Consider the following 14035-nt stretch of genomic DNA (forward strand, 5'->3'; position numbering starts at 1 on the left):
TGAAAGTGAAGTCAACTAATGTGTTTTTTTAATAAATTTTAATAAAAGCTCATTTACAGTTTTGATAGCAGAACGAGTGAAATGTGTTACACGTAGTCTATATCTTCTCAATGTATCAAAAGTGATATGTCAGATTTTTATTTGATATTCCATCCATTATTTGTAGTAAACTTCAATATATATCTTCAAAAGGAATGCTATATCACAGCTAAATACTACCCTACACTAAGACCCTACCAACCTGATGGCTGCCTACACAACAATCTCTGCATTTCATGTGAAGATGGCATGTGGCAGACACACAATCATCATAATTGCCTACCGTAGTTCTTATTAGTTGAATATTTCTCTTGAGGAAAAACTTGATAGAAGCATAGTATTACAAGTATCTTGTTAATTGTCATCTGAAATCAAAGAAATCTTACGAAATTTTTCTGAAGCCTTACCAAAACTGTACAAATAAGACCTTTAAATCTGAACTTTGGGTTGTTTAGAAATATTTTCTTTCTACTTTCACAGCCAACATAGATACAGAAAGATGGACTGTGGTGACTGGAGACCCTCAGTTAGCAACCATAGCTATCACAAACCTACAGACAACAGACAGCAATGTGTTCCAGTGTATAGCTACCAACAAGTACAAAGAGGAACTCACCAGTGTTGTACTCAATGTAGTCTGTGAGTATACATTTGTACCTTGGTCACTTTGAAATCTGCCCCAAATTCTTTACAAGAATATATTGCAAGTTTTCACAAGGCATGTCTAAGACTTCACCTGAGTGATTTCAGATGAATCAATCACTCAGTTATTTCAATGTGTCTCTGGCCTTTTAGGCAATTCTATTTGATGGTCCATGATGTAAGAAATTTGTTGATTTGGTATAAACTAGATTTGCACCAGCTGCTATTGAGCTGTATTCACTTATTTTTATTGAGAGAGAGAGATATACAAATCTTGAGAGTCTACTAAATGGCTCGATTGCTCAGTGGTGAAGCAGTGGTCTCATAACCGAGAGGTCCTAGTTCAATCCAAGTCGATGCGCTTGTGCCCTTTGGTAGGCTATTGATCAGGCGCGTAGCCAGGGGGGGGCGGTGGGGGCGGTCGCCCCCCCAAAACGCCGGCCAAAAAAAAAAAAAAAGAGAGAGAAAGAGAAGAAAAAAAGAAAGAGGACGTAGGAAGAAAAAGGGAAAAGGAGTCGAGAACGGTATAATGAATCGTCAAAGCTTCCGCGCTTCGCGCGGGAAGGGGGAAACTGAGTTCAAATTAAGAAATATGAGTCGGGAAAGGTACAACGAATCGTCTTCTTTCTCTAATAATTTAATGAAACGTCAAAGCTTCGCGCGAGAGGGGGGGGGGAACAGAATTCAGACAAGGATTAAGAGTCGAGAAAGGTACAAAGAATCGCCTTCTTTCTCTAATAATTTAAAGAAACGTCAAAGCTTCCCGTGAGAGAGGGGAGGGACTGAATACAGATAAGGATTAAGAGTCGAGAGAGGTACAACGAATCGTCTTCTTTCTCTAATAATTTAATGAAACGTCAAAGCTTCGCGCGAGAGAGGGGAGGGACTGAATTCAGACAAGGATTATGAGTCGAGAAAGGTACAACGAATCGTCTTCTTTTAAAGCTTCCGCGCTTCGCGCACCGCCCCCCCTAAAATGAAATCCTGGCTACGCGCTTGCTATTGATCCTCTTAAAGCTGTTGTTCCCCAGGCTACTTACAAGCATATATTTTCAGCCTTGCACTCTTATTTTTGGTTATTTGATAAGATTGTGATGGTGCTGTCATGAAGAGACACAACAGGAAAAGTGAGTAATTTTAATAAATAGGGAGTCAAGTGATAGTGTATTGTGTATTGTTATCTCTGACATGACCTTGCTGTCTCTCCCTTCATTATGTTTGTAGATTTCCCTGCTAGGATAACTAGTTACACGCCTCTGACGAGAAGACTAAGTGTTGTAGAGGATGACTCTGCCAAGTTCATCTGCCATTTTAAAGGAAGACCTACTCCAACCATAACATGGACCTTCAAGGGATCAGTGGTAAGCAGGCTGCTGAACATTCTTAACACTTCTGTTGCCTTTTTCGCATCCCTGCACACTGCATTCATATCAGTTATCAGCATAAAGAACGAGAGCATTCATGTTTGCATTGATGCTAGATTTGTGAAAAGGAAATGTGACCTTTCTCTGTTTTTGTTCATGTGGATTTTGTAGTGGCTCTTAAGTATATAATCTTCACTCAGATGAGTGTGAAAATATTCAATTCTAATGAAAATCAGTCCCTATGAAGATGAAGCACTCTCAGCTGTACTGTCGCAGTACCAATTATAATATAAATATAATATTGACCCAGATGAGTGTGACTATATTCAATCTAATTCAGTCTAATAAAATGTCAACAGAGGGTCAATATTATATATACTCTATGGTGACAGAGCACCGGCATGTGGAGGCCCTAAACTTTGGAACGGTATTTCAGTATCGCTACATTGCACTTCATCACATTTTTAAAAGCCCTTAAAATATATCTTTTTGGTAAGGGTTACTGTGAATTGTTAATTGCACTTTGTAAAGTGCGTTGTGAGGGCCTATGGTCCTGAAATGTGCTAGAGAACTTATAATGATTATTAGTTCTGTTTAGTTCTTTGACACTCCCTTTTTTGCCCCTGTTATGAACTATAGTTGACCAATGGGATCAAATACACCCTCAATGAAACTGAGGGAAGCGTAGTGATCAACAATGTCAAGAAAGTGGATAGCGGCGAATATGAATGCAGAGCAGAAAACGCTATTGATGGAGAAGATTATGAGGCAACAGGTAGTGCTACCCTGACAGTGCTAGGTGAGAGGTTTTTTTTATAATTTTCATTTTTGTTGGCTTTATTTTAGTTTCAAATTATAATCCCTTCTCTTGTTCCTCTTGCATAGGGTTGCAAATACCACTTTTTTATAGTTCTGCCAAAACATTAATTTAAATTTTCTGTTGAATACAAAAGTAGCAACATATGCAGACACTCGCTTGTGTCAAATTGCTATATACTCCTACAAAAGCAATGTTTGGTCAAGTGTTTGCAAGATTTTAAAATGTATCATATTTGCCCCAATCTACTAATGTTTACTTCAATAGGTCATGTAACCCATTCTAAACAAGACTTGAAAAATATTATGCTGATCTGTGCATTGCAAAATGAAGTTGATAAAGAGAGATGATATTCATTGTGAATGTGTGATCTCTCCCTCCCATTCCTCCTATGACCACTGAACAGGCAAGACGACAATTTACCTTTCTCCTGCTAATTTGATGATTCGAGAGGGCAATACAGCCACTTTCCAGTGTGAAATAATGTATGACGAGGAGCTGATTGAACCCTATGTCTACTGGATGAAAGATGGTCAGAGACTCGAGGCTAATCAGGTAAATATGCATACACTAGACATTTCAATAGGTCTTCATTGGTCTTTGAAAAGTAGGATATTAGTTTGTTTATCTGCCACTGTGGGCACCCTTAATCGTGCTTGCACGCCTGTTCAACCCTAGCTGCCCCTCCTGTTTGTGGTTGTTATATAGTCCTGCCCATCGTTTATTAGCTGTAGCTCTCATTACCACTTGTAACTTTAACTGCCTGCACATGTCCAAGTCATTTACCACAATAAATCAATGTATCTACCTATTATTTGCTAGACACATTTGTGCGCTCCGACATGCGAGACAGGTTCTGCATAAGGCTTGCAGAGCCCCTCTCGCACGATTCAATCCATATCCGTCCGCCAGCCTTATCCGCCCTTTTTCGGCAGCGTATCTCGGCCGAGATACAGTTGCTGCTGGAGAAGGGCGCCATAGAGAGGGTGAGAGGCCATCCACTTCTGTGTCTCTCCCCAGGCGCGGATCCACGGGCCTATTTCTTCCGGCCCGGCTATGGCAAGCCCTTTGTGTAAAAACTAGATAAACTCAGATTTTTCTCAGATAAACTATGTTTTTCTCAGATAAACTCTGTTTTTCTCAGATAAACTCTGTTTTTCTCAGATAAACTCAGTTTATCAACAGATAAACACAGTTTATCAGAAAAACTCAGTTTATCAGTTGATAAACCCAGTTTATCAAGAAAAACTCAGTTTATCAACAGATAAACAGAGTTTATCAGATAAACAGAGTTTATCAGTTGATAAACTCAGTTTATCAGAAAAACTCAGTTCATCAGTTGATAAACTGAGTTTATCATTGATAAACACAGTTTTTCTGATAAACTGAGTTTATCTAGTTTTTACACAAAGGGGTTGCCATAGCCGGGCCGGAAGAATTAGGCCCGTGGATCCGTGCCTGTCTCTCCCCGATTTTTGTGATCCCCAAGCGCTCTGGGAAGTTGCACATGATATTGAAAATAAAAATGATCAATACTTTCATCCCCCAGTACATTTTTGGATGGAGACCTTGGTCTCCAACTTGCCCATGATTGAGCGGACGGACTGGGCCGTCTCCCTTGATCTGAAGGATGCATACTTTTATGTCCCGATTCATCCCCGTATGCTGGATCTCCTGGGTTTCGCCTTCGAGGGCGAGACCTTCATGTTTTGTGCCCTTCCGTTCCATCTCAGACTGGCCCCTCGCGTTTTCACCCGTGTGGTGGCAGCTCTGGCCGGTTTTCTGAGGAATCGCGGCCTTCGCCTCTTTGTCTATTTAGACAACTGGCTCTTGCTTGCAATTTCAGAGGCGGTTCTCCGGGTTCAGTTCGCCTGTTACTCCAGACCACTCAGGAGCTTGGTTTCCTGGTCAACTGGGAGAAGTCAGAGCTAGCTCCCACTCGTTCCCCAGTGTACTTGGGTGCGGAGATAGACATCCCGAACCAGGTCCCTCGGCCCAGCCATTTTGGTTGAGGTAATTCTGGACTGCAGACTTCTTATCAGGCCCTTTCAGAGGCACCTGCTGAAGTTTTTTACACCTACCATCGATTCCCTCAATGTGTGGATTTCACTAGCAAGGAAAATCGTACGTCTGCTCGACCCCTGGGCGAACGTTTGTTTCAGGTGCAGGACAAGCCTCTGAGTACCCCTCTTCCATCGGTGTCTCTTGCATCGGCTGCATCACTTCTGGGTCGGAGGGAGGGGGGGGGGGCATTGCAAGGGCGAGATGGTTTCGGTCCCATTTGTGCACCATTCCCCACATCAATGTTCTGGAGCTTCAGACGGGCTTGTGTGGGGCGTTCTGTGCTGGTCCTCGTGGACAACACTACGATGGCGGGTTATATCAATTGGCAGGGCTGGACACGGTCAACGTCGCTGAATGCTCTTGCCAGCCCAGCTGTGGAGCAGGTGTCGGGCCAACAACATTGTCCTGATGGCCCGGGGGAGGACAACCTGATAGCAGACTCTCTCTCGGGGCAAGTGTCTTCCCTCGGAGTGGTCGCTGAATCTAGAGGTGTTCGACCAGCTCAGGGTGGCTTGGGATCCTCTAGAGATCGATCTGTTTGCCACCACTATCAACCACCGTCTTCCGCGGTATTGTTCGCGGGTTCAGGATCGGGAGGCCTGGGCACTGGATGCCTTCTCCCTCCATCGGGGGCACTTCTGGGGCTACGCTCCCCCCCCCCTTTCCTCTGATCCCTCGGGTCCTGAAGAAGATCAAGGAGGATCAGGCATGGGTCCTTCTGGTAGCTCCATGTTGGCCGACGAGGCCGTGGTTTCCTCTTCTTCTGGACGGGTCGCCCTTTCCTTTCCCACTGGGGCCGGACTTGGTGTGCCAGCCTCTGTTGGGATTTGTCCCACGGTGCTCTCTCTGACCGCCTGACCGTTGTTGGAGAGGATGCTAGGGCTTCGGGATTCTCTGAGAGAGCTTCCCAGTTTATAGTCCATAGTCGTAGGTGGTTACCGTTCGGCCATCGCCGCCATTAATGTCGGGTTTCCGGACGGTTCAGGGTTGTCTAACTTGCATTTCTTGTCCAAGCTACTGCGTTCCTTTTTTCTGCAACAGCCAGCTAAACAGATGCTGGCCCCGGCTTGGAGCCTACCATATGTTTTGGAGGTTTAGCAAAGCCTCCTTTTGAGCCTTTGTCTATTAAGGCGTCACTTATTCATTTGACGGTGAAAACTGTGTTCCTTATGGCAATAGTTTCTGGACAGCGAAGGAGTACGCTTCATGCTCTGTCTACCTCCCCTGTCCACATCAGGTGGGAGAGACGGTGGTTCGGTTGGTCCGACGGCCTTCCTTCAATGCCAAAAATCAGTCAGCGTCCTCTGGGCCAGTGGAGGTTTTCCTCAGTCCTCTTTCGGAATTCTCCTCGGTCGCGGAGGACAAGGTCTGGTGCCCAGTGAGGGTACTTAAGTGGTATTTAGATAAAACCAAGGGTCATCGAAAGGATGAACAATTATTGCTCATCTCTCGATTGCCCTTTTCTCCTGCTTCTCGAGAGTCCATCTCGAGATGGATAGTGGAAGCTATTCAGGCGGCTGGACCTGAGGCCCTCCTCCCAGAGGGCAAGACCAGGGCCTACGATACCAGAAGTATCAGCACTTCCTGGGCGTTGTTCCAGGGAGGGAGTTTGACCGGCATTTTGAAGGCCGCCTTTTGGCGGTCTCTGGATTCATTTACGTTGTTTTATCTTAGGGACGTCCCTTCTGGGGAGGTTTTGTTTGCAACCCTAAGGGTGGCTACGTCTGCCATTGTTCCCCAGTAATCTCCTTCTTGTTTGGGACATGCATTCCGGTCCTTTCTGTGCTGGTCTATATAGCAAATAATAGGTAGATACATTGATTTATTGTGGTAAATCAGAAAAATCAGAACTGATTTTATTATATACTATATAAATTTATGTATCTACCTATGTCCCTCCCTCTGTCCCCTCTCCCTCCTTCCCCTCTCCTTGCCTGGCAACATGTCTGAAGCGTTGTCTCTGGCGGCTCGTGAAAGAGGATGAATGGTGGACGTGTGTTGCGCACGTGAACCCTGGGAAGGTGATGTATTTGGGATGGGGCATGCGCGAATGTGACGTTTTAAATTCTCCATGGTGGCATAGTTTAGATAAACTAGCAAATAATAGGTAGATACATAGAATTATATATTAAATAATAAAATCAGTTCTGATTTTTCTGATTGACTACCTTGTCAAAAAGCTCAGAGTCCAGCATGTCCCTGTCTGACAGCAAATGAAACAGTCAACCAAATGATAGGAACATGCGTGCCCCCCATTCATCAAGACCACATTAATTTGCACTCAACACCTACATGTACTACAATCAGTTCCTCCCAATTCCGTGGCCAAAGTCACCACAAATATCATCCTCCTTGGAGTCAATGATGAACCACCCATTACTGCCCAGACCATGGGTTACCGTGCCGCATTCCTAAAATTTATCCTGGAAATGCACTTAAAACGATCTTCAGTGAACAAAGCAGCTTCTGCATAAGCTGTCATTAGCACATCTGGTAAAGATTTAACATTTATGTACCCCTATTATATTGTCTGCCTATTTTCCACTAAATCACTCTGGGAAGGAAACAACTCTAAACCAGGATGAAATCAAGAAGAAAAAGATGTCTTTCTCTCATTTTGGTTGATTTTTCATTATTGTTTGTGTTAATACTTGTCAGAGAAAGGAAATGATTATTATCCATCTGAGGGTTTAAATCTAAAACCAAGAGTTGCTTGTTTACTGTAGATGTATTAAGTCTTACTCTTCATCACTGTTTGTTGGTAGAGTGATAACTGTTTAGTACCTTTGGGCTGTTTTTATGTACTTTATTCTTCCAAAGTTGTTTAAGAAATTGTTGGGTTTAAAAAAATGCACTATTATTGCATACACAGATTTTTTTTAACAAAATGCTCTGCTCAATGTTTTTTCGGTTAATTTATTATAGAGATTATATATAGTTATAAAAATATTTAGTATTGCTCATTTTTAAAAGCCTGAATAGCCTTTCGGATTAAAGAAATGAAAAAGTTCAATGAAATTGCATTACGGTACTAAAATTTGTTCTTTTTCTTTCCTCGATATAGGGCAACTCCCTGAGAATAGCGAATGCCCATTTTACTCATTCAGGAACCTATACATGTGTTTTGGAAGCAACCATTGATGAGAGTGCAGCCACAGTTCATTCAGTGAATGCCTCTGCTCAACTCATTGTAAAAGGTACGACTTAGAAAATGACATCTACAGTGACATCTTAGGTCCCTTTTTTGCTTGTACCACCAACAGCTGTTGAACTGATTCACAAGATGACCATGTAGCAAATGGAAATAAATCTTCTGAATCATGCCTCAAAACTAATAACCATTTCAGTAAATGTGTAAATACTGACTTCATTGGCACAGCCAGCATTTTGAATGTTTTTAACAGAAATATGGCACTATACAATTCCAAGAATCATCAGCAATTCTGAAGTGTATTACTAACACCACTTGTGCTAAGAAGCCTTTATTTGATTCATTTTTTGATAAATTATATCATTCAACACAGTATATGACATGGCTGAGTTATTAAAAAAAATTCAGGCCTTATCTATATATCGTTTTCAATTTCATATTTATACAGTATTTTGTGAAGATAAAAAAGTTAATGAGAAGCTTTATTTAACATTTGATGCATTGGGCTTCTCCCAGGTCGGCCTGAATCTCCTCAGATTCTGATGCTTCGAGCCAAGCAACAGGAGTTTGCAATGGACCTTTTCTGGGAGCCTGGCAATGATAACAATGCTCCTATCCAATATTACATCGTCCAGTACGACACCAAGTGGGCAGATATGCACTGGCAATTCCAAGCAGTAAGTTTGCGTTGAAATCATTGGACAGACATGCCACTGTTGAGGGTCGTATTTCTAAAATCCACCACGCACTACATGATGGTCCTGTGATTCGATTTTTGAAGAAATTGCAATTTTGTACTTGATAGAAAATCTAAACAAACATCATCTTCTTTATTTATTATCTCAATAAAGATGAGAGTACTACCAACCAGAATGTTAGTGCATTGAACTCTTCTAGTCAAATAAAAGCTGAATGCATGGCTTCAAATCGTTGACAATGGGCACTACTGAACTGACGTCACCACAATTCTGAACCATGAAATCCCTTGAAATTTACATTTCATTAATCAAATGAATGTTCAGAACCTCTGTCCTTAAGATTTTACATGTTTCAATGTTCATATCAAATGCTCTCACAATTGAATATAAAATAAATTGCCGCCGCTGACATACAAGGCTGTCAGGGCATTGAGCGAGCCGATGAGTTATCGATCCCCATCCAAATTCAGCCTATAGTGCAAGTGCTACCATTCCTTAGTGCGACTACTCTCGCTGGAATGGAGTGAGTAGATCAGCATTAATAATGACCATTGTTGTGTGTCGCGCACGCACTCCTGGTCTTTATAGAGTTGAAGTTTGCAAGAGCACAAAAGTAAGAAAAGGATTGCAATGTACATAATAATAATTTTATAAGCATGTCAATATTTCAAATTACAAATGCATAATTTGCATTTGCATACAAATGCATAAGCAGGAATTTATGGGGACTTATTAATGTGATAGAAACCTGATAACACAAAACTGGGTTTCAGCTCGATGGTCGGGGACCAGTTTCAATTCAGGACTAATTTCTGTTGTGATTTTGAATTCAGTTATTAATTTGTATTTATCTCTCTCTCTCTCTCTTTCTCTCTAGAATGAGACATCAGGTGGCCTTGCAATCTATCGCAAAGTGCTTTACCTGCAGCCGTTCGTGGACTATCGGTTCCGTGTCATTGCTGTGAACGAGATTGGGGAGTCTGAACCAAGTGCGGAGGTAGCCCCAACATTCAATCCTCAAGTTGCCCCACCCTCTGTAAACCCAAGCGGAGTCAGCGGAAGTAGCACTAGACCCGAATCGATGGTCATAAGATGGCAGGTAGGACCTCAAGAGATGATGAGATTATTAGGTTGTTATTCTTAACATCTCTACTGACTATTTGGCAGTCTTTAATATAATGATCAAGGTATTTAATATATAGATATATATATATATATAGAAATCAAGAATGTACAGGTGTTTGATTTATTTTATTTTAATCTCCTATTTTTAATAAAAAATACAATTATTTTGTATAACTGTCGTAGTTAAATATACGGTAAACAATAATTGCATATTCATGTGTATTTGTTGGTTCTAGACAATAAATAGTAACATTGCTTTTATAGGCCTGGTATCCACCAGCTCAGGCGCTCATGGCACTTGCTCCAAAACATGATATGTATAGTACCTTAACTTTGTAGATGCACTGCTTGTGGTATAAACAGTTAAAACAACCATAAAATAGCCCAAGAAATACTCATTGGCAGTGTTCATTCAGTAGTCGCATTACATTAGAATTAGCTAGTTTTTCAACTAAAGAGATGCGTTTCGAGTGATATTTGAGTATAACTTGATGGTTACTTGACTTCATGTTTTCAGGCAATTCACCCCTTCTACTACGGTGGGGATGATTTCCACTACGAGGTTGCATACAGACCCAGGATTTCAAGTGAACCATTCACAAAGGATACAGTATACCCAGAAAACACTGATGATAATCCTACTGGAATCATCCAGAATTACATCGTAGATGCTAGCAAACTTTGCGAGGAGTTTGAGTTCTCTGTACGATCAGTGAATAGTGGGGGACCAGGACCTGAACCAGAGATTCATTATGGGTTCCCTGGAGAAGCTTGTAAGATGCACTCTTCATTCATGCATTAGTGCCACTTTATTTTTTAAATATTTTTTGTTGTTGTTAAATCCATAATTGCAGTCATACAACTGAATTGATATGGATAACAATCGTGTGATTAAAAAGAAATGTACACAAATTAAACACAAATGAGATACAAAAAAACAAATTTACGATCCTTGTAAGATTTGTTGAATCTACTTATAGATATAGGATTCATTAATGTATAAGGTATAACCTACCTCACAGGGTCCTAAGCTTTGCAGTAAATGCCTGCACAGTTTACCGTCAGGTGTATTGTGATACTGTTGAGGTGCAGTGCAGATGTGTGTACATTAATGTCTGATAAAAGGTACAGTAATTGATCAAGTGCGAGTAAAAACAACTACCGTTTTAGCGGAGCCTGGTCTTTTGTACCTCTTGCTTGAAGCTGTAAACAGAGGTACAATTAATGGTGTTCTGAGGGAGAGAGTTCTAGAGTCTTATTACATCCGGGAAGAAGCACCTCTGGTGGACCAGAGTTCTGGCAAACAGAACTATGATCTTCTTGGAATGCCCTCTATGCAGGGATTTAGATGGAGTGAGGAAAGTGTGTGGGATATGTCTATCAGCAAGTTAGTGATGTGATATAATCTTGGCCACTTGAGCTGATTCAGCATGGCTGCTACGCTGCTTGTCCTGCGGTAGACATTGTAATTAAAGCCGAAATAACGGGTTTAACCATTTCAAACTTCTTGATGTTTGCTTGCGTGAAAACGCTCATCATATTTTTGTCATAATGCTCAACCCTGCTTGAAAGATATACATGAAGCCATAAAGAAGTAGCCATAAAGAACAATAGATGTCATGTTTATACAGTATTTTGGTGTGAAAAAAAATAACATTGATGAGAAGCTTTATTTAACATTTGATGCATTGTGCTTTTCCCAGGTCGGCCTGAATCTCCTCAGATTCTGATGCTTCGAGCCAAGCAACAGGAGTTTGCAATGGACCTTTTCTGGGAGCCTGGCAATGACAACAATGCTCCTATCCAATATTACATCATCCAGTACGACACCAAGTGGGCAGATATGCACTGGCAATTCCAAGCTGTAAGTTTGCATTGAAATCATGGGACAGACTTGCCACTGTTGAGGGTCGGATATATTTCTAAAGTCTACCGCACACTACATGATTGTCCTGTGATCCGATTTTTGAGGAAATTGCAATTTTGTATTATATAGGAAATCTAAATAGACATCATCTTCTTTATTTAGTATGTAAATAATGATAAGAGTACTAACAACCAATGGGGGCAAATTGTTTGGTATATTATTCAAATATACAATGACACTCGAGGATCTAGCTGAAACTATTTGCATCGAAGGAACGTCAGTTAGTGCTATTTTCTCGAGGGCCATCAGCCAGAGGGAGAATAGTACTAATGATGTTCCTGAGTGCGAATAGTTTTAGCTTGTTCCGAGAATGACCCATTTTATATTTGTTTTATATCCCTTCAATCTGTTCATTCCTTGTACACTTCTGTAACATGTACCATATACTCACATTTACATCTCACATTCAGAAAAGAAATAAAATAAAAATTGCACGGCTCAAATAAAATATTGAAGGGTGGATTAAGCTGGCCCACGCCGCCTATACTGTAGTGCAGTTATTGCACAAGTGCAAGCATGGCTTGCACTTGAGCGCCGACGCGTGAGACTGCGCGAGTTGGCCGTGCGCAGGCATTTGAAATGGGGGGTTTGGGGGACGCTTGCAAATAGTCCCTTTTTTCCCTAGGGAAAAAAGGTACTATGCGTGACGTCAGCAATAAAAAATGAACTATTCCGATGTAGTCCGATGTAGTAAAACTATTCTTTTTCTTGTTGTGTAAACTTCTAATGCAACAATCAACAACGATAAGGGATATAAATATATATATATATATATATATATCAGTTTTAGAATCTAATCTTAATGTAAGTATACAACAAGATGGAAAATTAAAACATGCATTTTCCTTTTTTTGCCTAAACAACACTAGTAAATATGGCAGATAAATTTAATCCAATATTGAACAGCTCAATCATGAATTCCTAAAAAGATGGAAAGTATTAAATGCTGGCAATTTTTTTTTACATATATATATAGAAATATCAGTTGTGTATTAACGATATATTGTAATGTAAATCTAATTTGAATGTAAGATATTGAAATTTTAAAAATGCGTTTTTTCATTTTTGCTAATAAAATTTTATAAAATGGCTTCAAGAATGTAGCCAATGAGAAGCATCAATTGGATCAAGTTACCGCGCATTATTTGTTACTATTTTCATGGTACCATCTGAATGGGGTGCATTTTGGTGATCACAACCATGGATGATGGTTGCAGGGAGACATCTTATAGCCTTGCTAATTAAGATTGTCAACCCATTTTATAGAACAAATAATACACAGGTTTTCATTCGTGACATTATGGCAATGCAGCGTTATTCAGGTATTCACAATGGCACAGAATACACTCAGCTACACCTCATGAATTTTATTGCAGACCATTGAGGCTACCTCTGCACTTAGTTCAGACTCCCCAATGTCGTTCACAGCAATGACACGGAACCGATAGTTATCAAAACGCCAATTCCTAGGAAATAGGAACAAATTAGGCGGTCGAATGCTGTTTTAAAACTATTTTCAAATAACAAAAAAAGTGTTTAAATAGGGTACATTCACATGAAAATAGGAAATAAATAATAAAAAATAGCAAAAATATATTTTTCCAAAGCCCATTTTTACTAGGGTTCCCAATAAACAGAACACTAAAAAGTAACCTCTTTTGGGAGTGTATTTTAAGTGATTTTAAAGTATAGTACCTTTTGAACTAGATTTAAATGTTATCGACACGTGCCTTCATTTAAACAAAAAAGGTACTCCTGTTCACGTTTTCATCTGACCTAAAAACCACCAGTTTATCACGCGACTGGAGTAACGTGATTCCACTTACCTCTGTAAATCAAGTGTTTATGACCAAATAACCACTTGACCAAGCAACGAGTTTTTTGTCAGTTAACCGATGGTGGCGATAAATACGTAATTATTTGGTCTTGTAAGCACCTTTATTGATTGGTTTCACAGGTTATCCAAAGTTGATGGTAATAATCACGTTACTTACACCGGCTAATCGTCTTATTGGTCTGTCCGTGAATCTCTGGTTATATTCAACTAGTAATTCTGAGGTGTCTTACACACCTCTTTAAAAGGTTTCAAAGTTACCATAAATTTCTTGGTTATGATCACGTGGCTCAAGCTGATAACTAATCTAAGCTGTGAAAACGTGATATGTAGGTGTGAAAATTAGTAATTATTAAGTGTTTTAAAACACCTTT

At 40.4% G+C, this 14035-nt stretch overlaps 1 protein-coding gene across 10 annotated transcripts in view; it reads left to right on the forward strand.

Moving 5' to 3' along the window:
• LOC764448 (hemicentin-1) overlaps positions 1–14035 on the forward strand; it is a 92828-nt gene that overhangs the window by 61508 nt on the left and 17285 nt on the right. For 9 of the 10 annotated variants that reach the window (XM_030973536.1, XM_030973538.1, XM_030973539.1 and 6 more), the window contains 9 exons: positions 520–678; positions 1906–2042; positions 2685–2844; positions 3269–3417; positions 7991–8123; positions 8594–8754; positions 9653–9874; positions 10418–10673; positions 11604–11764. In XM_030973536.1, coding sequence (XP_030829396.1) covers positions 520–678; positions 1906–2042; positions 2685–2844; positions 3269–3417; positions 7991–8123; positions 8594–8754; positions 9653–9874; positions 10418–10673; positions 11604–11764 — 1538 coding nt within the window. The remainder of the gene's footprint in view (positions 1–519; positions 679–1905; positions 2043–2684; positions 2845–3268; positions 3418–7990; positions 8124–8593; positions 8755–9652; positions 9875–10417; positions 10674–11603; positions 11765–14035) is intronic. The other variant, XM_030973540.1, reaches the window with a different exon arrangement.

Source organism: Strongylocentrotus purpuratus, unplaced genomic scaffold (genome assembly GCF_000002235.5).
Source record: "Strongylocentrotus purpuratus isolate Spur 01 unplaced genomic scaffold, Spur_5.0 spur5_scaffold_6, whole genome shotgun sequence".
NCBI lineage: Eukaryota > Metazoa > Echinodermata > Echinoidea > Camarodonta > Strongylocentrotidae > Strongylocentrotus > Strongylocentrotus purpuratus.